This window comes from Melanaphis sacchari, unplaced genomic scaffold, assembly GCF_002803265.2.
Source record: "Melanaphis sacchari strain LSU unplaced genomic scaffold, SCAv2.0 Contig10_pilon_pilon, whole genome shotgun sequence".
In the NCBI taxonomy this organism is placed as follows: Eukaryota; Metazoa; Arthropoda; class Insecta; order Hemiptera; family Aphididae; genus Melanaphis; species Melanaphis sacchari.
The window spans coordinates 5710731-5736719 of NW_020270420.1; the positions used below are offsets into that span (position 1 = coordinate 5710731).

Sequence of the window (25989 nt, forward strand, 5' to 3'; positions counted from 1 at the left end):
TTTAATAGTTACTAGTTATATAGTGTCTATCTATATATGATTATTAAGTTTATTATACACATATATATTAGAACTAGTCAATAGTTACATCGTAAATAACTGTATAATATTATATTTATATATTTTAGTAAATATTTTATATTATGTATTCAATATAATATTACTTTATAACAATTGCTTAAAACAATATTTATTGCTAATTGTCAAAAAATATACCTGCATTGAAAATAAAAATGTAACCCAGTGTAGTGTCCTATATATATATATTCGAAGGTACACATGGTTTATAACTTAACTTTATCAATACTCGATAAGCATAGGTAATATACACGTATACTTGTTGTGAAATTACATTTATGATTTATAATTTTAATATTATTAGCTATTTCGTGATGGACGATATTAGAACTAGAGTATAAACTTTGAATCGGTAACAATAAATAGAAAAATAGAGACAGCGCGTTCCATTTTTAAAGCTTATTCAAAAAAATATTTTATTTTTATTTTTTATAGAATAGTTTTAAATGTATTCCTTTAAAATTAATTATCATCAAAGATTTTTTTTGAATAAAAATATTGAAAGTGTCGATTACATGCATGTTAAACAAGTAAACGAGATATTTAGGGAATATAGGTAATTCTTTGGAGCAAGTTTAAGTACGTTATGTAGGTATTATAATTATTGTAAACTCAAAAATAATCAACTTTCGGACTCATAATCTGTAAAAAATATGAATGAGAATCATCATGCATATGTAATAATTACTATTTATTGATGAAATTTAGAATTGTAAACTAAGTATAGAAAATAAATGCTATAAATACCTGCAACGGCAACGTTTTATGTCACGCATTCCCGCCTAATTGAAGTAAATTAATTAGTAAGCGAATGTCAAGATTAAAATATTGAAATAAAAAACTTATTTATTTTAATAGGTTACTCACATACCTATATTTGTTAATCATGTTATCAATGGTTAAGTCATAGCATTGTAGCAACATGTCCTATATATAAGTATACAGTGCTGTAGCCAAAATTTTTGAATGGGGGGAATTAAGGTTTAGGTATATATCAGATATCAGGGATGGACAACTCAAAATTATTAGATGTCCACTTTTTAGAAAACTGAAATCTAGTGGGCTAGAACATATAAAGCAAAAAAAAAGGTCATTCAAAATATGCATTTTAATTAGAATTATTTTGTTTATAATGTAAAAGTATTTGAACGTTATAACCATAGACTTATTGTTCTTATCAAATAATTAAAAATATTAAAATAATTATATAAAAATATATGGGAGGGGAGGGTTACAACACCCAAAATCCCCCTGGCTACGCCACTGTAAATATGTTTATATATTTAAATTATAAATGAGTAAAACTCGCTATACATAATAGCTATCAACTAAGTTATATGCTCAACGATCTATACCTACATAAACCTATATTAACTATGTTTATAGTATATACAATCCTTTATGCTATAAATATCGTTATTGTATTTGTATATTGTAATATATTATATTTACGGGAACGGATACACCATTTACACTATATAATAATATTATATACACACGTCACACACACACACATATAGTGTATACAATAAACGACGTTACTGTTCAAAATTATATGACAACCCTGAAATAAAGAAACATCTGCAGACAAGGGATGTTGGATTTGGCGGGAAACCGAAACTGGTGATGTATACTGTATACACAATACAACACGTATGTTTCTCGTTTATATTGCCCACGTGTGTGGTCATATAAATTTATCTATAACGTACGCATAACATACTACAACACCGTGGAGTGAAACTCTAATTTGTATATTATAATTTAAAACCATTGATATTACATTAACTTTAATTGTTTATTATAAAATTTGTAATATAATTAAATATAAATAATAACTATTTTATGTTTTCAACGATAGGTATAACCGTAAAGGTATCTAGATACTAATTCTATTTTGAAACTTACTAGTACTTATTTAACTTAGTCGTAAATGAACTTATAAACCTAAGTAATAATAGTGTAAAATCTTTGATAATTTATCTAATTTTTTAATATAAGCGCCTATAATTATATACCTAATTATAACTTATAAATTTTTATTATCAGGTTGAGTTTATGAATTATTATAAACATATTATAATCTTTGTATTATATGAAATTTATATCTACTTATTAAAATATAGCGGCGAAGACTTTTTATCATTATATTATGTGCATTGAACACAACGACAACATTAATTTGAAAATATTAAATCTAATAAATGTTTGAATTACTAACCGATTACAGTTAATCCATGATTTTCACCTAATATGGAAAGGAACACGAGAAAGTAACTATTAATACTTATATTCCAGACTACATAATAATATACTCAAATACTCTTTTATATTATAAAAATTAATTTTTGCACGAGAAAAATCAATTTTACCAACTATATACAAAATAGTTTTTTAAAAGCCAGCGCTTACCTTCGGACTTCAGTAGTCAAGTAAAATTCCACATAGTTTTACAAAAAGTTTTAAAAAACTTGTAAATTGCAGCACTACAAAAAAAAAAAATCTTCACCCTGCGGCCTACACCAAAAAAAAAAAAAAACAAAAACAATAAAAATAATTAATTTCAACCATTTGTCGACTCGTAATCGCAGTTAACGCAAAAAATGAACATTAATGGTTTTTGACAAAAATTTTTCATTTTCACAAACCACGGACAATACATTATAATTATACTAGCAACTAGTTGCAAGTCGTAGTAATTGAGCTTTGCGTCGATAACACGCTCAATTGACAGCCTTTCGCGCATATAATTTGCATTTATTTTTTGGTTGTACCAACTAATGTTTGTTATACAGAAGTTTCTATGCATTAAACAGCTGATAAATACATGTTAATACATTATTATATAATAGTTTATATCATTGGGTTTATATTTTAAATAAAACTACATCTACAGTCCTACAGAAGTATAATATATTATAGACATATTATAGTCATCATTCATCGAGCAATAAAATTACAATAATAGGTACACTAATAGCTATTGTATCTCTATAAAACGAATTCCTTAGCCTTAATATAGCCTAGTAAATAACTAAATATTTACTAATTTGTATTATTTTGGACATTACAATTATTTTAGATTATAAAGACTTATTAAAACATAAGCTCAAAAAATAACTATTATACCTTTTATTATTTTTTTTGAATTATTTTTTTTAACGATTAACTTTTAAAGTTTTTTTTATCTTAAAAATTGACTGATTGAAAGTGAGTTGAGTTACAATTTATGAACTTCATATAGATATATACTTAAAAATATTTTTTACAATCTATTTATGATTTTACAGTTAAAGATGATTTAATATAATTTGTTTTAAAACATATTGGTATCTAATATCTGTTAAATTATAAATATTACATATATTATAATTTATAATGGTTATTTTTATTACGGTTAGGATTTCTGAAAAACTTCTATTAAATATGTTTTATAACTCGTTTGAGACAGATATTTCTTTTTTGTTTACGATATCAAGCTTTAGCAAAAAAACAGACATGGTAATGTCATAAAAATACAGTAAGAAGTTATGCTGAACGGTATATCCTAGTTGACCAGATTAATTGAATTTCAAAAAAAAAATGTATTTAATAAATTAAATTACGTTAATATTAAGTCTTTTATATACAGTAAAAAAATCCTGAATCAAATTCAAGGTCATGCATTAGAAATATTTCGTGTTACCTTTATGTTTGAACACTATTTTACTGAAAATCATTTAATAATGCAATACACATAATGTATATTAAATAATTATGTAGTTTTATTTAGGACACCCGTAGTTGGTTAGCTTGTTGTAAATATATAGAATATAGTTTCCTGTTAGCTGTTGGTAAATATTATCCTATTGTAAAATAAAATGAATAACAAAATAAATGGTTACATGTAAATTTAAGTGTACCTGTAAGCTTATACCTATATAGGTGTATAAAATATGTCTTATAAGTTGTTATGAAGCACTTTTAGTATTGTCATATTAGTGAGTGTATTGGTGTGACTTGACATATTTGTTAATACTTATTACTTCATTGGTAAGAAAATGAGATTGATTGTTCACGGTGTAAAGCATTTTTCTGCTTTGAGTATAACAAATTAACACTAACGAATGCCACTAAATGCCATTGAATATTGCATGAACTACATTTAAATGAATTTACTTTTTTAAACAGTTTAGATAGATAAGTGAAAATGTATGTAGTGTGAATGAACAACTTCCTATCGTTTAAAATTTAAATGCATTAAATTTATTCAATTCATAAATTGTTTTTAAAAAGTTCGTTTGATTTGAATTATTTTTTACGAAATACATTATACTATTTTACGGTCAAAACTTAAAATAAAAGTTATTATATTCTATTCAACACGGTGAAAAATAGTACGAACTTATATTGAATCGAATTATAATTAATAATCAATACAGTTTCATCATATTATTTATTAATAATTAATTTAATTCAGTAATAAAAATAAATAAATTATTTGTATTAATTGGCTAACTTAATAAAATTTAAACATGTATATAATTAGAATTAAATAATACATATTACATTTAAATACAATAATCATAACAATAATTTTAACCTGTATAAAATATAAATATATACCAATGAATATTAGAGACCTTTATTGTAATATCCAATTTTTGAGTTGAACTTTTCTGCTGATTTCTGTAACATTAAGATAAATATAAAATATAAAATAAATAATATACGAATTATGAGTGATTAACATCAATTAATAAAATAATTATATACATATATGTATTTCAATCTTAACAAATTAACATTATGAAATATTATAAAAAAAATATATCGGTATGCTTTATGAAGTATGATATACATATTGTTCGATATTTCATCAAACTATTTATCTATAATTATTGTATACATTGAAATTAGTTTAGAAAAACAGGAAATTATTTTAATATATTATTAATATTCTTCCAAAGGTGAATAATTTTATTGCGTAAACATTAATGTTTTAGCTAAATTATTATTTACTAACAACTTATCTATAGCAATAGTAACTACATGTATTATCGAGTATTTTGTATCAATTTTGAATTTACATTAAATATTTTGAAAATTTCATTGTGAATAAATATAATATGATAATTTTTTAGTAATGGAATTCTGCTAGAATGTTAAAGTGTTTACTGTAGTTAATATGTTTTAAATTACAGCAAAATAATTAAAGAATCGTTATTTTTTATTTTAAAAATTCGATTAACAATAGAAATTCTATTATACATTTTTGGAGAAAATGAATAATCTACTCTAATTTATTTTTGAATTATAATAAAATGACAAAATTCATTTTTTCAAAAACTGATATAATGTAAATATTCCTTAGTTAGCTTATTTTTCAGTTAATTCCAATTACCTTGAAAAGCATTGGGAATTTTCTACCTAAACCACCCTCCATGCCAAATACCAATTAAATAATTAAATACAATTTGTTAACAGAAACTACCTTTAAAGTTAAAGATTGAAGCATTTCTTCTATTCCAAAAACAAATACAAAAAAAAATATATAAAAAAAAAAATTATTTTAAAACCTTTGCTCCACGTTAAGAATTTAAAATATATAACATATTTATATATACCTAAACATTATTTATACGATAATTAAATATTATATCATAGTAAATATTTCTAATCTTGGCATTAATTTAATTAAATAATTGTAAAATATACATATGTAGAAAGGCATAAGTAGATGTTTTCATGTATAATGAACATTTTAATTGATTATACCTGTAATTCAGGTTCAAGTTTGTCAATTGATATTGGTGATACTTGTGGATATAATGCACAGCACATCGGTGTTGCAAAAGTCAAAAAGATTCCACATAACGCAATTTGTAAGGGTGCTGGAGCCCATTTCATATTTCTTAACAGCCCTTTCTGTTCTATTGCTTCCATTATTACTGGTGATATTACTAAAAATAAAACAATGTTTGTAGGCGTATACACTTAAATGTATAATATTTAAAGTCAATTGATGAATATATCATTTATATATATACAATATATAATTTATAATAATTATGAAAAATACAAAATTGTTTAGTTCTTACCCATTCCTGGAGCGGACATTAAAACGCGACTCAACACCACAGCTGTAATACCTTGCCTAGCCGCTAATTTGGATTCGCCTAGAAGATTTTTATTTTCATCGTACACTTCAATTCCATTATCCAGCTCTCTAAATTAAAGAGTTAGATGTGTTTTTAATATAATTAAAAAGCAATTAATAGTTTCTTATGTACTTAATTCTCATAAGAGGTATGTTTATAAAATTGGCTGCAGCAACAGCTGCAAATGGTACAAAACGGCCAGCAACAGTTGGTAATCTCTAAATGAATGAAAATACAGGCTTATTAATTATTACAATTATTTCATATCATGACTGTATTATTTAAATTTGTAATACATTAAAAAGATATCCATTTATGTTGGTTCCTATGTGATATTTTAAAATACTACGACTACTCATTACATGAGAATACCTTTATCTATAAAAATATATACAGGCAATAGTGCATAAAACATTTCTTAGTTTCAACCATATTATAAAACACTTAATTAAAGGAAATTTTAATAGTTACTATTCCTTTTAGTTTTTAACAAAAATAAAATGAAATAATGACAATGAAATTATATTTTATCTATATAATATCTATCTTATAAAATTTCGAAATCAAGAATCTTTTATCTTTATATTATTTTTTTTATACCTATTGATTTAATATTAATACAATAATAAACCTACTAAAAATACTTTATTTATTTGATTCATGTTGGATGAAATATTAAAATTATAAATTCACTATAATAATCATAATATTATAATTCAATATTAGAATGCTTATAAAGATAAAAATATACAATTTTATAATACAATCAATATTATTTATTTTATGTTTTCGTACATTTATAGTTAAAAAAATGTTAAAAATTTAAAAAAAATAAGCAATCTTCCAAAAAAGCTTATATTTTTGAATTATACAACTTTTTATAAAATTATTACTTACTTTAACCAATTTGTTTAAACCGAGTGCTGTAACTAAAGCGCCACTTGTAGCTAATACATAAGACTTAGCTACTTGACTTTAAATACAAAATAATGTATAATTAGAGAAACATAAAATACTTGGTGTTATTAAAAGTTTAAAAATAATAAAATAAATCTTTATACTCAAGAGGCATAGGTGCGGTACCACTCCGATTGGTGTAGTTAACTAAAGCATTAAACGATTGATTGAACCATTGCCAAAAAATAACTGCTGGTGTGGTTCTGTTTAAAAAAATATATATAAATAAGTAAAAAATCATTTACACATAAATAATTGGAAATTTAAGATTTTAGATTTTAAAAACTGACTAAATTTTAATTGGATCTGAAAATAAATTTTATATTTTGATGCTGTAAAAGAAATATTTGGGCATCTTTATGGACATTTAATAATTAAGTATCAATAAGATTTTTAAAACAATACCGATTAATAATAAATATTTTATAGAAAGTAGTGTTTTAATGTTTACATTTTTTTTTAGTAGTCTATTTTTAATTTAAATATTAAAATATTTAAAATATTTTACAATATTAACTACGACCTACGTTGTATATAATTTTAAATACTTTAATTTCATATTAAAAATTTAATGAAATATTATTATTAACTACTACTAGAATTAAGATAATTTTTACTTATTCAGATAAATATAAAATGTACTCACTTGTAAAATGTGACCATACAACCAGTTATTAGCATATTCATAGGCACTTGAGCTGACATCCTCCCAAAAATAATCATTTTCTCTCCTGTCTCAGGATGATATGCTGAGTCAACTACATCCTTAGCTTTGTAAATGTCTTCTAATGTTAAGCCATCGGGTGTACTATCACCTTTTCTAAATAAATAACGTTTTAACTTCCAGTTTTTTTTTAACGCTTATTTGTAAAGTTTATACTTTATAAAGTATTATATTTTTAGGATAATTACTTATAATTGTTGACGATCTCTTTACACCTCTCTAATTCAAAATTCGACTTAAAAATATTTAATGGATTGGTAGTGGTAAAAAAGTACTTAACTCGGCCCCAATATTGAGTTTGATCCCAACGGGGTACGTCCAAATTTACTCGTTCAGTCATATTTAGTGTATTAACAGAGTTATAATATAACCCAAGTAAAGTAATATTCAAATAACAAATCGTACAGTCTACAAAAATTTAACACTGATTAAATATAACATATTATGTGTATAACTAGTTTAAGTGGGAAGTATAATTAAATATTATCTATAAACTTTATAGATAATAGTATAAAGTTTATACTATTGTAACTGAGAAGGTCAACAGATCGTTAAAAATTTATTTATTATCGCGTTTTGATAACAATATATAATGTTATTTAGCATCTACTCATTAAATCTATCGTGCACAATACCGAAAACTTGTACAGTATCATCATAAAATAAATATAAAGTAACAACTTCCTTTACAAATATCTAATTAGTAACTAATTAGGTAAATGTAAAAATGTGTACATATAACTTAAAGTTAAATTATTGTATCTAAGTAAAATATTAAGTCAATACAACAAACGTAAATAATTTCCACTATAATAAACAAATTGCAACAATTTTATTATGGTATCTAAAATGCAAGTAAATATAACATCAAGAAAATCGATTTGACTATTCAAATAATGAATATATTTAGTTAATTTCTAGTTATAATTAACAGGCAATACCACCAATTTCTATTTGTAAGAGTTTCAAAACTCGGAAGTATCTTAAAATACAATATTCCGATAAAAGAATCACTAGATAATTTATTTAGTTTGTTAATTAATTTGTTAATAGAAAAATAACAAGTTAGTGAAAACGCCTTAAAAATAATTATATAAGCAAATAAAACTACACATATTTATCATTATCGATTATAATAATTATGATTTAGATACTATCTAATATTTTAAAATAAGATACACATATAAAACAATTATTTTTTCATGATTTTTAGCTTGATATCATTATTTTAAATTATTTCATACATTTCGTAGGTGTTATTATAGAGTATGTTTTTATTTTATTTTAAAACTATGTAGACACTAAATGTATTGTTTTTTGTAGATTCGAATTTGTAACATATGATTTATATATAATATACACAATATGATCAGGAAAGTTGAATTAATACTGTACTAGGCGATTTTTTTATTATAAATCATTCATTATTTCAAAAACGTCAATAGTTTTTGTATAGCGACTAGACAATATTTTTTCAACTTAACAGTTAGTACGATTTCAAAAAGTTATAACCAGCATTAGTGCAAAACGCACTAAATTTGTGATAGTTTTTGAATTTTTCAATAATTTCCGGTAAAAATTTAAAAATACAATAAAAACGCGTAACCTACCAATTTTAACAAATGTTTTATATTACTAGCATTTATAAAAACTATTAAAATTATTGGTACATTATTATTATTATTTTTTTTTTTTTATATAGATTTCGAGTAACTTCGTCATTGGATATATTAGATTTGTATTCAATAACAATTAATGATTGTTAACGAAAAACGATTCTGAGCGGTAACGGTCTGTCAATCTATATTTATTTTTCAATGATTTATTATACTTTCTATTTTTCTATTAGTAATACGAAAGATGGCACAAATTTTTGTCCAAAAATATTACATACCCCAGTCCGGATTGACGTACCATACAAACGTATAATAGTAATATTCTAATCATCTGCAACAGTAGAATAATTGAAATATTGATAATAAATAAAATAAAGTTATACAAAATATAATTTAAATGAAATTAACACATAATTATTTATTCGATATGGACATATATACAATGAATATCTTATACGAAATACCATACAAGTACTATTTAATAGTTTGAAAAGGTTAGTGTTACTTATACATTATTTAAAACTAATCCAAATTTTAAAATATCATAGTGTGAAGTGAAGTTTATAATAAAATATATTTAACGAAAATATCTGTCTATTAAATTTGCTGTAGCTGGCATAGTTAATTATGACTTTAAATTATATCAAAATAACTTAAGTATAAAATTGTTATTTTTCGTTCAAATAGATATCCTATTTCGTCAAAATTTAAACTTTATTTATTTATACCAAAATCGTGTGTAATTTTTAAGTATTTAATAAAATCAGTGATTAATATTTTCTTAGATTTTCAAATCTTGTAATTAAAATTAAAATATTGCAAATTTTTATAATAACTATGAGGTATTCATTTTCGATTTTAAATTTAAATTTATGAGAAAAACAGTTATTTATATATTTTTAAGACTAAACCCTTTTATAAATAATCAATTTAAATATAATACAATAAAATATCCTCGTATAAACCGTGCTTCTTCACTTATTTTTCATGTGCAATTATTTATCATTGAATTTAATTTTTAAACATTCATACCATTATTCTACTCAATGATAAGATAAATTCTAGTCCTATTAAATTAAAGAGCGATTTTCTTGATTATTTTTAAAATTAGTTATAGGAAATAGGTGATTTCTAGATTGATGACTGATAAAAAAACACACATCATTGTAAAATTAATATATTGATCACTTCGATTAGAATCTAAAATGAAAACCTAGGTAAAAAATCAGTTAGTTATTTATTAGATTCTAATTATTTCAAATTATATTAAAACATTATAATATAACGATATATATTTATAGGTACGTTTTGAAATAATTAAATCATAAGTATTTTATTGAGGAACAAACTAATTATTGAAATAAAGTGATTTATTTTTATTTTAAGCTTTTAATCGTCAAGTCAGTATTATATTTACCTATTTAAATTATTGTTTTAACGACTTCGGTTATTAATAAACTATGAACAAAGAAAAAATAAAATGTACGGATAGGTGGGTTACCTATTTTTTCTATTTATTGGAAATGGAGGGTATGAAAATATTGTCAATATTATACCTAATATAATTTTATAAATTTAAATTTTTAAACAAGTTATAGACTGGTTACCGGCTACGTTTTACCTTATAATCTATCCCAATATCCACTTAATAAGTAAATACTTATTTTAATTAAAAAATACAAAAGATAAATTTAAAATATTCAAATTCAGGAATAGCTGAGATGATTTTAAAATTTTTTTTGTCGTTTATCCAAATTTAATCACTTAATACAAAACTACGTATTACGAAAATACGAAATGTAGATAAACAAATGCATAACTGTCTAACGAGAAGATAGGTATTACTGTATTAGGTAACAACTAAAATAATAAAATATTGTACAACAGTATAACGGTCAGGACTAAAGTGTTAATAATAAATCATATTATGGCATATCAACGGTATTGTTCATATAAAGTAAATTTAGATAAATGCAATAAATAATTGAAATAAAAACCCGTCTAGTGGGAAAACAGTTTAAATATATAACTTATCCCACAATTTATTAAATAGATCCAATGGCGTATTTAGGTTTTTTTCATGGGGGGATATGACTTTATAAATGAAGATACCAATTACCAATGAAAATATTGTACAATATATTATAATATTTTAATTCTTACAAATTTAATCAATTATTGATAAAAAAAAAATAATAATAATAATTTTTTAAACAATAAGATAACTATAATTATTTGTGTGTATACAGCCTATGGGAGGGGGATTTATCTCCTTGATCCCCCCCCCCGTAAATACGCCACTGAATAGATCTAATCTAACACAACAATCTTGAATTTAAGAAATAGGTCTATTACATTCTCTGATGTGTTGTACCTATAGGTATTTTTGTATCATTCAGCTGATTTAAATATGTTGTACTTAACTTGATTAATTTATACTTACTTCCCTAATTATTTTTTTGTTGTTCATTATTATCTAATAGATACATATTTGGTTATTTACAACTATTATTTAAAAAAACCTAGATTATTGTTTAAAAATGATGACATTTTTACTAAAAATACGTGAACATGTGGAATATTACAATTTAACTTTCAGTTTTTCGGATTTATCGCAGATAGTAGTTTATTGGTAGATCACACATTGGAGTCATTAGACCGGTCCCACAGAATATAACATATTACAAGAAAAATATTTTATTCTAATTTTAGAAATGTAAGTACTTACTTACCCAATAAATTTGAGTTAGGAAAACATTTTCGAATGTAGGATATTAAAACACATTCATTTAAATTGTAAAATATAATATATTTCTAATTAGTATTAAAATTAGATCATAACTCATAATTCATAAGCAATAAATAATATCTATCTTAATTCTTATTATTCTTATTTAACTACATAAAACATTCTAAGCTATTAAAGGTAGATATCAACCCTTAGAAAAATACATTTATTTTATTGATTGTTGTTAATTATTAATTTAATCTTAGGCGATAATTAATAAAAAATTATAATTATTCGTTTTAGTATTCTGCAATTTTGCATTATAGGTACTATTGAAATTAAAAGGTGTACATTTTTTAGCATAGACGGTTTTATAGTTAAATATTTAAATTTTGAGTTATTAAATTAATAATAATGCAGACTATTAATAAATTGTTTACGTATTTTAAACAATTTGTATCCTGTGACAATAATTTCATTGATATTTAATAGTTTATAGTTACCATATTTTATAAAATTAATATATATAAATAATACATACCTAGTAGTAATTCAGTCACGATTTAAGATAATTTTAGAATATTACATTATATTATTTAATATTATAATTGTAATTTTTTATTATATTTTTCTGTACTTCTGTACATCGTGTGTTCGATGAATTTGTTCATACCATTTAAAATATATTTTTTAAATATCAATAAAAATAGCAGACAAACAGTTCTCAAGTTGGCCATATTGTAGGTTATCAATGTGTTACCTAATGAAATGTATACAACAAATTCCAATATTACAAATACTGAATATTGTATTACTGTCAAAATACCACAGATAATATTAAAATTACAATGCAAATACAATGTTTTTAATCTTCTATAATTGTATAATTCTATCTTAGTATAGATTAAATTAATCTGTATTTTTTGTAGTTTTTAAAAACTGTCATATATGATAATTTTTTCATCTACGTCGATGATATCTTTCATACTAAATGACTGACATTTTTAAAGGTAAAAAATGGGCGTTTTTATTTTATCTCCTATTTAATATTATATTTATATTTTTATACATTTTATTTATTAGATTTTAATACATTCAATTTTAGTTGAACATTGTTTAATATCAGAGCTTAAAATAAAATTTATATTTATTATATATATATATATTATAATAGATAGGTAGTATGTTTAAAAGTATTTTGTCAATCTAAAGAGCACATACTTCAAATTGAAGCGATTATTTCAGAAATACGTCACATACGCCAAAATGATGAAAAATTTGGTTCAGATTATTGTTTTATTAAATAAAACACTTTGTTTAGTGCAAAAACCCGTTAAGTATTGAAACTTTATGGCTGTTTAATTTTGGTCAAATAATGTGTTTAGTTCAGAAACCCATTAATAAATGACATTTGACGGCTTTCTGCGGCAAACTAAGAATTTTAAAATTTGTATTTAACAGGTTTCTGAAATAATCGCTTCAATTAATAAAAAAAATCACGTATTTACCTACTTTTAAAGTTCTAACTTTTGTGTTTTAAAAAAAAATTTTTTTACAGCTAGGTAATCTTGTCTTACTTTGTTGATCATTTTTCTGAATAATGATAATTATCTTAAGATAAACTTTGTGTATTTTCTAAAAATCTTGGAGCACTGTAAAATAATAATTTAGATTTTATATAGTTTTTTTTTTATTATAAATGTTAAATTTATATCTTCAAAAAATATAAAATTTACATAAATTAAACTAGAATTAAAATATAAAATAAATATTTAATTAATCATTAGTTATAATCAAACATCAAACATATAAAAATATATTTATATTTCTCATAACTTTGAGTCAACCATAATTTGAGTTTGCTATGACATACTGATTGAAAATTATTGTTGTAGATACTAAAAGGGTTGTGTATGTCTTAAATTATAAATTTGACCAAATTTTCTATGCATTGCTTAATCAACCAAGTGCTAACTACTTCATAAATTTTTTTTAAATTAACATGAGATACCTGTTCCTTGTTAGATTTTGTATTGCATTAGATATATATTTATATTAGAATAGCAGTTTCTTATTAACTAAAAAAGTGTCAAAAAATAATTATATTCTTTGTTTTTAGATTTGAGTGATATTTGGGATAGGCTGTTTAGCCACCGTCCATTCTTACAAGGAGAAATAAAGTATTTTTTATCAGAATTTGATGTAAGATTGATTCATGTGTAGGTAGATTATACGATAATAATAATTTTTAACTAAAATCAATTCTAGAAAAAATCATATAGAGCTGATGAAGAAAATTTAAACAAAATCGGTGAACTCATAAGTGATATAAAAGATAAAAAAATTGAAAGATTTTTGCAATCAAGCGGTGAAAATTTATATTCATTAAATTCTACCATCAGTAAAGCTTTGAATTTGAGTCAAGAAATTTTGGATCAAGAAAATAATATAATTTCAGTAAATTAGTATAACAATAGTTGTATGTATAAAAATATATTTAAAATGTTTGGTTTGATTATTTTTAGGAAGAAGACTTGAAAACTAAAGAAGAATTGCATGAAAGACGTCAAAAAGAATTGGAAACATTTAAGTCTGATCTGAAAACTAGATATGAAAGTATAGATAAAGATATTGAAGATAAGGTAGAAGCAATTAAAATACATTTTGAAGAAGATATAAATAAACTTATTGCTGATAATCAGTAAAAAAAAAAATGGATTATAAAATAAAAATAAAAACTGATCCCCAGTTTCTGGATCTGTTTAAAAAAATTGAGAAGTCTAAAGTTGATATTCCCACTCATGTCAGTGAATGTTTTTCTGTTAAAATGTTAGACCTAGAAGCCTTTAAGTGGTTTAGTGAGAATTTGAAAAAAATTGATGGTCCACCTTTACATACACTAATCACTAAAGAAAGTATAGTTTTACCTAGTCCACCTATTGTTGAGTCCAGTTCAGAGTACAAAGAAAAAATGAGAAAATTAGAGCAACGTTTAAAGAATAAAGAATATGATGCTATGACAAAAAACGTAGATTTTCGAAGAGTTAGACTACCCGAAGATACAATTTCTTATCAAAGTGAGACTAAATTTAATATAATGAATTTAAACTAAGATTTTTTCTCTTTCGTGTTCCTTCTAAAAATTAATTAATTTACAATGCCTCAAAAACCTGTAAAAAATTGATTTTTACCCAGTTGAACACATTAAAAAATACATAAATATTTAATTGACCTATAAAAAAGTTCATCTAGTTATTTATGTTGGACACAAATTACAATATTTAAATGTACATACATATAATTTGAGAAATTGTACTTAATGATTTTAGCCACATTTTTAAATTTATAATTTGTGTATTGTGTCTCTTGAGAGTGTGTGAATTTTGGTCAAATATTGTATATCGATCATTGTTTATTTATGGATATTTACTAGTTTTATTATATTCAATGACGTGACAGTCATTAACGAGTTGGTTTACTAGTAAGTTATTTTATATTATAGTAATGACATAATCTAAATTTGATACATAAAATAAAATAATTTTTTTTAAAAATCAAAAAATGTATTTTTACAATCCAGTTACATCTAATGTTCATTATTTGTTCACTCTATCCTATAATATTGCAAAAAAGATAACTAATACTTTAAAAATGTTTAAAATCTTTTCTGAGCATCAAGTTTAAGTATACTTGTTATAAGAAAAAATCAATAGCTTAATAAAATTGTAATGCTGATCAAATTTTAGTACATTTAACTATAAGAGATTTATGAATGCATGAATTTATCAATTGATGCCATTTAGAATATTCAACTAAAAACATTTTTTAAATTGTTCCACTAAAATAAATTTTAAAAAAGCAAGGAGCATGAAAGGGACTGATCAAAACCATGTATTATGCCAATTTTACTTTTTAAATGCTGACTCTAAAGCATTCAATTATTAAAAATTAATCGTTTTTATGTTTTCAGTTAAACAAATCAATAGACAATTGATAGCAGTTCTCCAATTTGTGATTTCAACTGCTGCTGGTTTTTTATTTGGATTTTTAGGTATTGAGTTGATGCTAAGTACAACCTTTGATTTGGGTTTTAAATTGTTATTGGGAATCATATGTGCTCTCATTATAGCATTAGCTGAAATTTACTTTTTGGCCAAAAAATTATCTGAAGACTATGAACCATTTGATACAAGTGGCAAAGTTCATCAAGATTAATTATTGTAATTAATTTTTGTATAAATATTTCTTATTTTCCTCAAATTACTGAAATATTCAAAAATATATTTAAAATTATATAATAAAAATAGTTTATATTTTTACCAATTTATTTATGTATACAAATTAATAAAACATTACTTTACTAAGAAAAATATTTATTGATTTTAAATGTTGAAGATTATTTAAATACTGCTTTAAACATATTTTTCATGGATATAGTTATGAAGTTTGCATATTTAATCAAGGAAAGTTATCATATTGCGTATAATATCTTTAAATGTTATAAGTTTTGTATTAAAGTGGTTTAAATTTATTAATAATGGATTGATTTAAATTAATATTATACATTACATTAATTTCTATCTTAAAATTGTATTATCTTGTTTTCAAATTCATTTTTTTAGTGTAATGTTTTGTTTATTACAAAACAATATTCCAGTTATAAAATAAATTTTATTTTACTCGTTAAATAACTATCATTCTCAAGTTTCAATTAAATAAAAAGTTGATTTATATCTTAATTATAATTTATAAAATAATATTAATTCTTATTAAAATATTTAATTATCTATATTAAAACCATAATAACTATAAAACTTATACATTCTCTGTTTTACTCAAAACTCTGATACTGTAGTCAGTAGACATGATTTGTTTTCTGAACAGTGTAATGGTAAAAGAGTGGTATTAAAAATATTTCAAAAAAATTAATATTTATAATAATTATAAATTTTTTATTCTGTTCAATAGTTGCAAGGTGTCTTGGAGCTTTTTCATAAAATCATTACTTTTTCTTTTTCTAAGATGTTTTCACATTTAACAATAGTCTAGTCCATTAAAATCTTCCTCAGTCATTGTTGAATCTTGATAAGTCTTTAATCTTTTAGAGTTTAAAATGTATACTTTGGCATAGCTAAAGTTATTAAGAATTGTAAAAGTAATTTTTACTTGGTAAAATATTTGTATAATACTTCTATATTTCTGTAACTGCTGAGTTTTGGGAATCTGTTATATGTGAGTAATTCATTGAAAGTTTTCAGAATCCTTTAAATTAAAATTTAACTGTTAGGGAGCTTCAAGAAAGATAGTTCAAAGAATAAGTTCTATAGCTAATATCTTTTAATATTAGACTATTACAATACAATATTAATTATATTATAAAAGGTTTTTAACTTTTTAAGTATTAAAGTCATCTAGAGTTCTTAGAGTATGGGTTGCAATATGCTAAGAATTATTGAACCTAACGTGTTTCATGTATAATATGTATAATAAGCATTATTCTTATAATTCCTTACTATTTATGTTCATAGTTGTAATGGTATACATGGACGTGATTTGTTACACATCTATTGCTGAATCAAGCTTTTATTTTTTTTTTATAGGTACTATTCATTTTCCATTGGTTTGTCACACAATAAATTAAGTTTTAAAATTTAAGAAAGTATTTACAGGTTAGGTAAAAAGAATAAATATTCTTCATAGTCACTTTTAGTTGTATTAGAACAAATTAGTTTGTCTTCTACAAGTTTGAGATATTTAACTTCAACATTAACTTTTGAAGAAAATAAGGTAACTTCTAGAATATTTATAATAATATAATTTAAAATTTTGTAATAAAGTTACCTTAGCACTACATAATTTCTATAAAAATATAAAGTAAGAACCAGGGCAATACATATTTTTATATTAAGTAAATGAATCAAGTCGTAAAATTTTTATTGAAAATTCACTATTCATAAATATTTTATTTCAATAGAATATTTTAAAACTTGTAGGTAACAAATCATTAACCTAATAGTATAATGAAGACTATATTAATTTATTAACAACTTTTTGAATAATACAATATTATCTTTTACTAAGTTCGTAGGATTAACAATTCTGTCTTTATTTTTCCATTTTGGAGTCATTTGATCCCAATTTCTATTATCAATATTTAACTTATTTAATAAATGATCAGCTAGTACAGGTATAATAGGCTGTAAAGCTAACCCAGAAATCCTTAAAGTCTCCATAGTTACATGTAATATACATTTCAATTTATCAACATCTTGTTTAGCTAATTCCCATGGTTTATTATACTCGAAAAATCGATTGCAACACTTTAATGTGGCTATTATTTCATCAATACCTTTGTAAAAATTCAATTCCTCATAATGACTTCCAACAGTATCTGCAAGACTCTCTAGTTTGTTATTTAATTCAATGAAATATGAATCAGTAAATAGTCTTTCAAATTGAATTAAATCTAATACTGGGTAACTGAGATTTGGATTAATGGCTTTTCCACAGCAACGGTTCAATAGATTTCCCAATGTGTCTGCTAATTCAGCATTTAATATTCTCCTAATTTTCAGATCACTGTAGTTACCATCACTGTGAGCTGTACCTTCTCTAAGCAAAAAATATCTTAAACCAGATTCAGTATACTGGCAACCAGCATTTATTGGATCTACTACATTTCCTTTGGTTTTAGACATTTTTTCATCATTAACTTTCCAATGAGAATGTACAAAAATTTGTTCTGGTAATTTTAAACCTGCAGCTATTAAGAATATAGGCCACAATATTCCATGAAATTTCAAAATATCTTTGCCACATACTTGGACATTTGGAGGCCAAATTTTGCTGTTTGGATAACCAGAAACAGTTAAATAATTAACAAGAGCATCCAGCCATACATATATAGTCTGTGTATCATCTCTTGGTACAGGAATACCCCAACTGACCCGACTTTGTGGTCTAGACAATGATATATCATATAAATCATTTACTTCTCTATTTAGTATTTCATGGAATATCTTTGGTTTAATTCTATCAGGTTTACTCAACCAATATTGAAGATCATGTTTGAAAGGACGTAGATCAAATTTATAATTGTCTTCTTCAGCCCACTCAACTGGCCGGCCTGATTCTTTACTAACGCGTATATTGTTAACTAATTCTATTTGATCTTGTGACAAAAATGTTTCATCAGCTGTACAATACCAACCAGAATATTTTCCTTTTTTAATATGTGGTTCTAATTTACTCCAAAAATAATTAACACATTTTTTATGGCTTTCTGCTGTTGTTCGAATGAAAGAAGTGTGACTAATATCAAATTTATTAAATGTAGTTTCGTAACTATTTGAAATTTTTGTACAATAGTTTTCCACAGATAATTTACAATTTTCAGCAGCCTTTTGTACTTTCAATCCATGTTCATCTGTACCAGTACTAAAAATAATATTTAAACTTGGGTTAAGTAATTTTTGAAATCTTGCAGAAGCATCAGCTATTAAAGCACTGTAAAGGTGACCAATATGTGGATCTAAAATAAAAAATACATTTGTGTATAAATATATTATTTAAAAAAAATTAAGAATAGTGATATTCTGTATACTTTTATTAAAGAATTATATACCTAGCTGTTTTTTTTTTTTTTTTAATAAGCAATAAACAATCCGTATCATTTGTTACAATAAGAATATAGACTAAAAGTAACAAATATGTCAATTTAACATTATTTTGATAAAAGGAGTAATTCATTGATGACACTTCCCAGAGTTTCTTAGTTATTATAAATTTATAATATTTATACTATTTTATAAGTACTTTTTTTATTTTATAACAAATTATGACACCATTTGTGCTTTAGGCATTTTGGTAAATTGTTAGATATAATAGAAGAAGTCAAATTTTTAATAAGAAGATTCGGATACATGCTTAGATGGCTGTGTACTCTTTTATAGAAACATTTAGATTTATCACTTATTGTTTTTTGTTGTAGGTCTGTATGAAGAGAAAAAATTGAGACTTAAGAAAGTACATTTATTAATTTTTAACTTATTTAACTTTTAGCTGTATTTTTGAAAACAAAATATAATTGCTCATTATTAGAACCCGGAACTTGATGCATTTGTATCCTATTTTCTAATGCATTTATACGAGATTTTTTCTTACAGAAATGTGTCTTATATTATTAAAATATTTTTATTTGGCATTTTTTTGGTTATACAGTCATTTTTTACTGATTTTGATACATTATTTACATTTTTTACATTTTTATTTTATATTATTTTTACAAAGCTAAATATTTGAAAAAACTAACGTATTGTACAGCCCAGTCCTTCAATTATTAGTATAAAAATACTGATTTATTTTTCGTAATTATTTTGTATTAGTGACATTATTTATTATCTCAGTTTCAAATTTAATTTAGGCCCTGTGTCTGTATAAAAATATTAGCATTTTTTAAATTCAAATGAATAAAATAATAAATAAATGATCAAAAATATTAATTTAAAAATTATGATTTTTGATGATTTATTATTAAAAAAAACGTAATTTTTTAAAATGTTATGTTATCTTTTGGTATTTTTAAGGTAATTTTTTGATGTTTATAAGTAATTTTAATACTTTTTTTGAGTGCAATTTTTTAAATATTTTTAGGTTATCAAGTTCTGGGCCTTACTCATTATCAAATATATTGTAGTTACTAAACTATATTCAGATTTATGTTAAAATGACTGCAAATGGATTATCTCACGGCCCTTCAAGTTAATACTATACATTTATTTAGAGTTGAAAATCATCAGTTATCAGTGGTAGTTATTGATAATCAGTGTCGATACTCTTACTATGTGTACAAAGAATCATAAATCACAGCAAGGCTGTTAAGTGTTTAGGTTAAGACTCAACAAGTTTTAATCGGCCAAGTAAACAAGCGATTCAATCTTAAATTTAATAGAATATATTAGATTAAAATATTTTTATTTTGAGCATTTAAATTTTATTTTTAATGTTACAGTATAATAATAAGCCAAACTACAGATATAAAAAAGAAAGAATAAGCATTTTGTAGATATTTATGATTATATTTTAATATAAACAAAATAACTAACCAACAGGTTTCAAATCTGTTAATAAAAAATATTTGAATGTAATTATACCATGAATAATCAATAACTCAAACATAACTACTATCATGAGAAATTAATTGAGTGATTTTTTTTTTACAAACATAAAAGAAGAATAGGTGGATAAATTATGTGTTGAAGAGTAAAACCTTGAGAGCAAACCCTGTTTTCAGATTTTAATGAGTATTAAAAATGTAGAAATGTAATTTTATTTGATGGGTTTAAGTTATAAATAATTTATACTTTAAGTAAATTTTGCGTTATGATGTGACTGAGTAAATATGAGAGTGTTCAGTATTCAATTTAATTTATTTAAGTATGTATAATTTGTATAACTAATGGTTATTTTCTTAGGACTATTTTTAGTAGTATAACACTTATACAAATCACTTACACATCTGAAATGTCAAAATCATACCACAAATTACAATAAAATAATCATGTTATTCATAAATACAACTATAGAATTACTATAATTATAAATTATATATGAAATATAAATACTTACTTGCATTTACATAAAATATTGGTGTTGTAATAAAGTATGAAGTCTTTTTAGTTATATCTTTGAAACTAGTACTTATTCGTGACATAATTACGGTTTTCGTAATATTCGTAATAATGTCTAACTAAAAGTATAATAATTGAGTGATTCTATATTTCTTGTAATTTAAATTTATGAAAACATTATTATAGTTTAATATTCGTTTAATATCTATGTATTTTATTTTACCGGCTGTTATCACTTATCAATTTAACATAAAAATTGATAAAAATGATAACACAAATTACCATCTCAACGAAACGAGGATAAAACGTGAAACATGAAACGAAGTACGAACGACATCTCAATTCTCAATCATCTTATATTTTCATGATTCACGTTGTCACATTCGTGATTAAGTACTTAATTCAAAATTGTATTAAAGTAAATGTAATTTAAAAACTTATTACTAGTTCTAATATTAAAAATAAATAGATTTAATTTTGATGATTATAGTTAAAAAATGGACTACAAAGAAGAGCAACAGAATGAAATTGATGCATTGGAGTCCATATACTGTGGTGAAATGACAAGTAAGTATAGATTTATGAAAAAACAGAAATTTATTATTCATAAATTCTGTAATATTTTATAAATTATAAATAATACCCAAATTTGTTTTTAAGTTACTAGTACAGAACCTTATTATCAATTTGAAATCCCAATTAAATCTGACGAGTTTGATAGTGTTCAGCATGATATTGGCCTATCATGTTGTTTAAAATTTGAATATGTAGAAAAATATCCTGATGATCCACCTATTGTAGAAATTGAAGATGTTGTTGGGTTTGAAGAACAAGAAGATGAGTTAAAAGAGTATTTAATACAACAAGTAATAATAAATATAGCTTAATTACATGAATAAAATGTTATTTATAAATTATTTTTAAGGCTCAGGATAATGTTGGAATGGTGATGATATTTACTTTGGTGTCAGCAGCACAAGAATGGATGAATAACTATTCAGATAGTGAAAAACAAAGAAAAATAGACGATGATGATAAAAGACGCGAAAAAGAAATGGAAGCTGAATTAGTTAGTATAGACTTATTTAATATTATGGAACACTATATTCTATAATTACTTTAATGATTTTGAAAAGTATATGTGTTGAATACATTTCTTTTCTTTTAGAAACGTTTTGAAGGTACCAAAGTTACAGTTGAATCATTTTTACGATGGAAGTTTAACTTTGAAGAAGATATGGGAGTTTTAAAGAAGCGAAATGAAGAGGAAAAAAATAAGAAACTTACTGGGCGTGAATTATTTATGACTGATAAATCACTGAATGAATCAGACTTAAAATTCTTAGAAGAAGGTTGGTTTATTATTAAAAAGCTTAAATATATTTTTTTAAATTTTTATAAAGAAATATTTAATCTAGATTAAATCATAATAAAATTATGTGCTACAAGGTTGCTAAAATAAAAAAAAATATGAGAGAAATATTCACCCAGTGATAGCTATATACTTTTTGTTGTTTTTGTATGTTTTATTTTATTTGTTATTTATTCATTAAGATACACCAATTCCTTTTCAATTATTGCTGGAGATTTTTAGGAATTTAACTTATGGCTATAGCAGTTTGGAAATTGGATTAGGAAGAGAGTATATTATAAAATAGTTTATCGTAAGCTTTTGCTTCATTGTGAATAGTTTTAATTTTTTAAGCCAGTATTTAAAGAAAAATTAGAAATATATTTTTCAGAAAATTTATGATACAAGATTTTATTTAGATTAGATTTTTTGATATTATTTTAGAGTTGGAAACCATAATCTACATTGACTTAATTAAGAATTTATAAACAAGTAGTTTGATATTTAATTTAGTTTGTTTAATGGATATTAATGTTTTAAACACATTTAAGGCAAGTTATTTTTTATGTAATGAAGACGGTTAATGATTATGCCTAATTACTTAACTGATAATGAAAAATAAATTAGGATGTTTTTTTAGAACATGGAATAAGGCGAAGAGTGAGATTAGTATGTTAAGATTTTGTTTAATTTATTTATCTACCAGTTAAACATTATGTGAAGGTGATTTTTGAAATTTAGAGAAATAATACATAAGTATTTATGTATGGCTGTAACTTATTATTTACAAAATCAGCTACTGGTGTGTTTGTAGAGGTAGGTTGATAAACAGCATATGTATTATGTAGGATAGGTTAAAAAATGTCACCTGTATGATACTCCTACACTAATATATACAATGTTTGAAAATGAAAACTCAAACCTGATTTGAAAGTGATGGTTGTTAAGGTATGATTTAATCAACAAATAGTATATTAGGAGAAAAAAAAGATTTTTTATGAAGTGGCTTCTCATGTCAAACTCTTTAAAATGTTTATGATTTATCTAGGAGTATTTGACATCAACTAATCTATAAAGTTATTTTATAATGGGAGGTCTTAAAACTAAATTGAGTATTAGCCATTAGGTAGGATAATACTGAAGTAAATGCATGGCAGGATTTATTTAAGATTAGTTTTCAAAGATTTTGGCAAAGAAGGGTAAGAAACTTCAATATTGATAGTAGTAAGGTTTATCACGAGGCTTTTAGATTTTGTGAATAATATAATTGCTAAAAATGTCTAAAATAATGGAAAGTATACCGATCTTGAAGCGGAGTAGCATTAAATAAAACTGTTAGTATAGTGATTATTTTTTTTGGCAGACATGTGACTACTTCTATAGTGATTTTGTAATCTGTGTTATCTCTGAAAACTTCTCCTGAAGTTAAGTAAAAAAAAAAAGTAAAGTAAACAAATTTTTCTGGTTGGTATTTAAGATAAATACTAAAAAAATTTGTAATATTAATTGAATCATTTTAAATTATTAATATTTATTATGTTATTAAGTTTTATGTCTAACCAAAGCCAAAAGTATCTTAATATTCATTGATGTTTTGTTTATTATCAAAAATTGAAATGACTTATTTATTTTTTTAGGAGATTCGGTGAAAGTTGATGAATCATTATTTGAAGAAATAGATGATCTGGATATTGGTGATGATGGAAGTTCTGATGAAAGTTGAACATTTTTTTTTTAAGAATTATGTGCAAAACTCAAATTGTAAATATAAAATTCTTTTAAAAAAACTTTTATAAAATGTTATGAAGTATATTATTATTATTATGTATTAATTGTTTCATGTATTACTTGAATCATATATCAATTAATAAATAATATGTTTTATTTTTATAACATGAAATAAATAACTTATTAATCTAGAAGCAATTACCTACCTAATTATCTAATTAAGTTCAATAGAATACTTGTTTTTCAAATTATGATTATGATATTTAAAGTTGATTTGATGTTGATGGATGGTACCTAGCTCTCTTTTTCTTTTATTATTTTATTCATGGCCCAGGTTGATTTTGATGTTGACAAACATAGTAAACTATTTAAGTGTCCATCACTCAAACAATTTCTATATTTATTTTCAATAAATGTTAATTTACTAAAAGCTGATTTGCACAAATATGTTGATACAAAAAGTTAAAATTGCTCTTATACTTGTTAAAATGGAAGAATACTGATTTTCAATTAGTGTATTCCAAAATTTTATAGTTAAAAATATCCCTTGTGTTAATCAAAGGAGTATTATCTTCTGTTTCTATTAATATTTGCTTTTCAACAAACCAATATCACAATTAAAAATATTAATTTCAGATATATTATAACAGTATAAGTGTATTTTCAAAGTTGCTAAAGTTCCTACCTAAGTCATAATTATATTGAATAATTGTAAAATCACAATAATAAACACTAGGTTTATGTTTCAATGCTTGTATACTTGTATCATAGAATAAATGAAATAAATATCCAATAGCGTATTTTTGGGTGTTTTTACTTGTAAAAATCGAAAATCACTTAATTTGAGGTAGTAGGATGTTGAAATTTGCGTTTGAGTTAACCAAATATGATGTAAACGGTGTCGCTCTACATTATTATGTAATGAAAAATATGATTTTCCAAATTCTAACAACCGTAGGTCCTAAAAACCGTTTTGAAAACACTTTCACTTCATGCGATATCTGGGGAATAAAAATTTATCAATTTTCATATCCATCA

The 25989-nt window shown here is 23.4% G+C and overlaps 5 protein-coding genes across 9 annotated transcripts; 3 read left to right on the forward strand and 2 right to left on the reverse strand.

The window, feature by feature from the left end:
- Window positions 1-4634: 4634 nt before the first annotated feature.
- On the reverse strand, window positions 4635-8316 carry LOC112603578 (sideroflexin-1). Its single transcript, XM_025352224.1, has 8 exons — window positions 8088-8316; window positions 7822-7995; window positions 7280-7378; window positions 7116-7191; window positions 6351-6436; window positions 6159-6286; window positions 5836-6020; window positions 4635-4746 (listed from the first exon to the last, which is right to left on the reverse strand). Exons 1-8 carry the CDS (start codon window positions 8237-8239, stop codon window positions 4693-4695), a joined length of 954 nt encoding a protein of 317 aa, XP_025208009.1. The 5' UTR covers window positions 8240-8316; the 3' UTR covers window positions 4635-4692.
- A 4814-nt stretch (window positions 8317-13130) lies between these two features.
- On the forward strand, window positions 13131-14970 carry LOC112603581 (biogenesis of lysosome-related organelles complex 1 subunit 5-like). The gene is made up of 4 exons (XM_025352229.1): window positions 13131-13253; window positions 14363-14445; window positions 14512-14700; window positions 14769-14970. The coding sequence occupies exons 1-4, from the start codon at window positions 13235-13237 to the stop codon at window positions 14946-14948; spliced, it is 471 nt and encodes a 156-aa protein (XP_025208014.1). The 5' UTR covers window positions 13131-13234; the 3' UTR covers window positions 14949-14970.
- On the forward strand, window positions 14942-16507 carry LOC112603580. Of its 2 annotated transcripts, XM_025352228.1 has the most exons (3): window positions 14942-15320; window positions 16214-16294; window positions 16373-16507. In XM_025352228.1, the coding sequence occupies exons 1-3, from the start codon at window positions 14957-14959 to the stop codon at window positions 16456-16458; spliced, it is 531 nt and encodes a 176-aa protein (XP_025208013.1). In that variant the 5' UTR covers window positions 14942-14956; the 3' UTR covers window positions 16459-16507. The 2 variants fall into 2 exon arrangements, with proteins under 2 accessions (XP_025208013.1, XP_025208012.1); XM_025352227.1 differs by having other exon boundaries at window positions 16214-16507.
- A 1728-nt stretch (window positions 16508-18235) lies between these two features.
- On the reverse strand, window positions 18236-22063 carry LOC112603567 (methionine--tRNA ligase, mitochondrial). The gene is made up of 2 exons (XM_025352195.1): window positions 21871-22063; window positions 18236-19774 (listed from the first exon to the last, which is right to left on the reverse strand). The coding sequence occupies exons 1-2, from the start codon at window positions 21953-21955 to the stop codon at window positions 18276-18278; spliced, it is 1584 nt and encodes a 527-aa protein (XP_025207980.1). The 5' UTR covers window positions 21956-22063; the 3' UTR covers window positions 18236-18275.
- Window positions 22064-22164: 101 nt separating this feature from the next.
- Window positions 22165-25018, forward strand: LOC112603572 (RWD domain-containing protein 1). 4 transcript variants are annotated; one of them, XM_025352204.1, is made up of 6 exons: window positions 22165-22296; window positions 22363-22439; window positions 22533-22738; window positions 22798-22941; window positions 23041-23224; window positions 24861-25018. In XM_025352204.1, exons 2-6 carry the CDS (start codon window positions 22370-22372, stop codon window positions 24944-24946), a joined length of 690 nt encoding a protein of 229 aa, XP_025207989.1. In that variant the 5' UTR covers window positions 22165-22296; window positions 22363-22369; the 3' UTR covers window positions 24947-25018. The 4 variants fall into 4 exon arrangements, with proteins under 4 accessions (XP_025207989.1, XP_025207990.1, XP_025207988.1 ...); XM_025352205.1 differs by having other exon boundaries at window positions 22165-22290; window positions 22342-22439; XM_025352203.1 differs by having other exon boundaries at window positions 22165-22290.
- The last annotated feature ends 971 nt before the right edge of the window (window positions 25019-25989 follow it).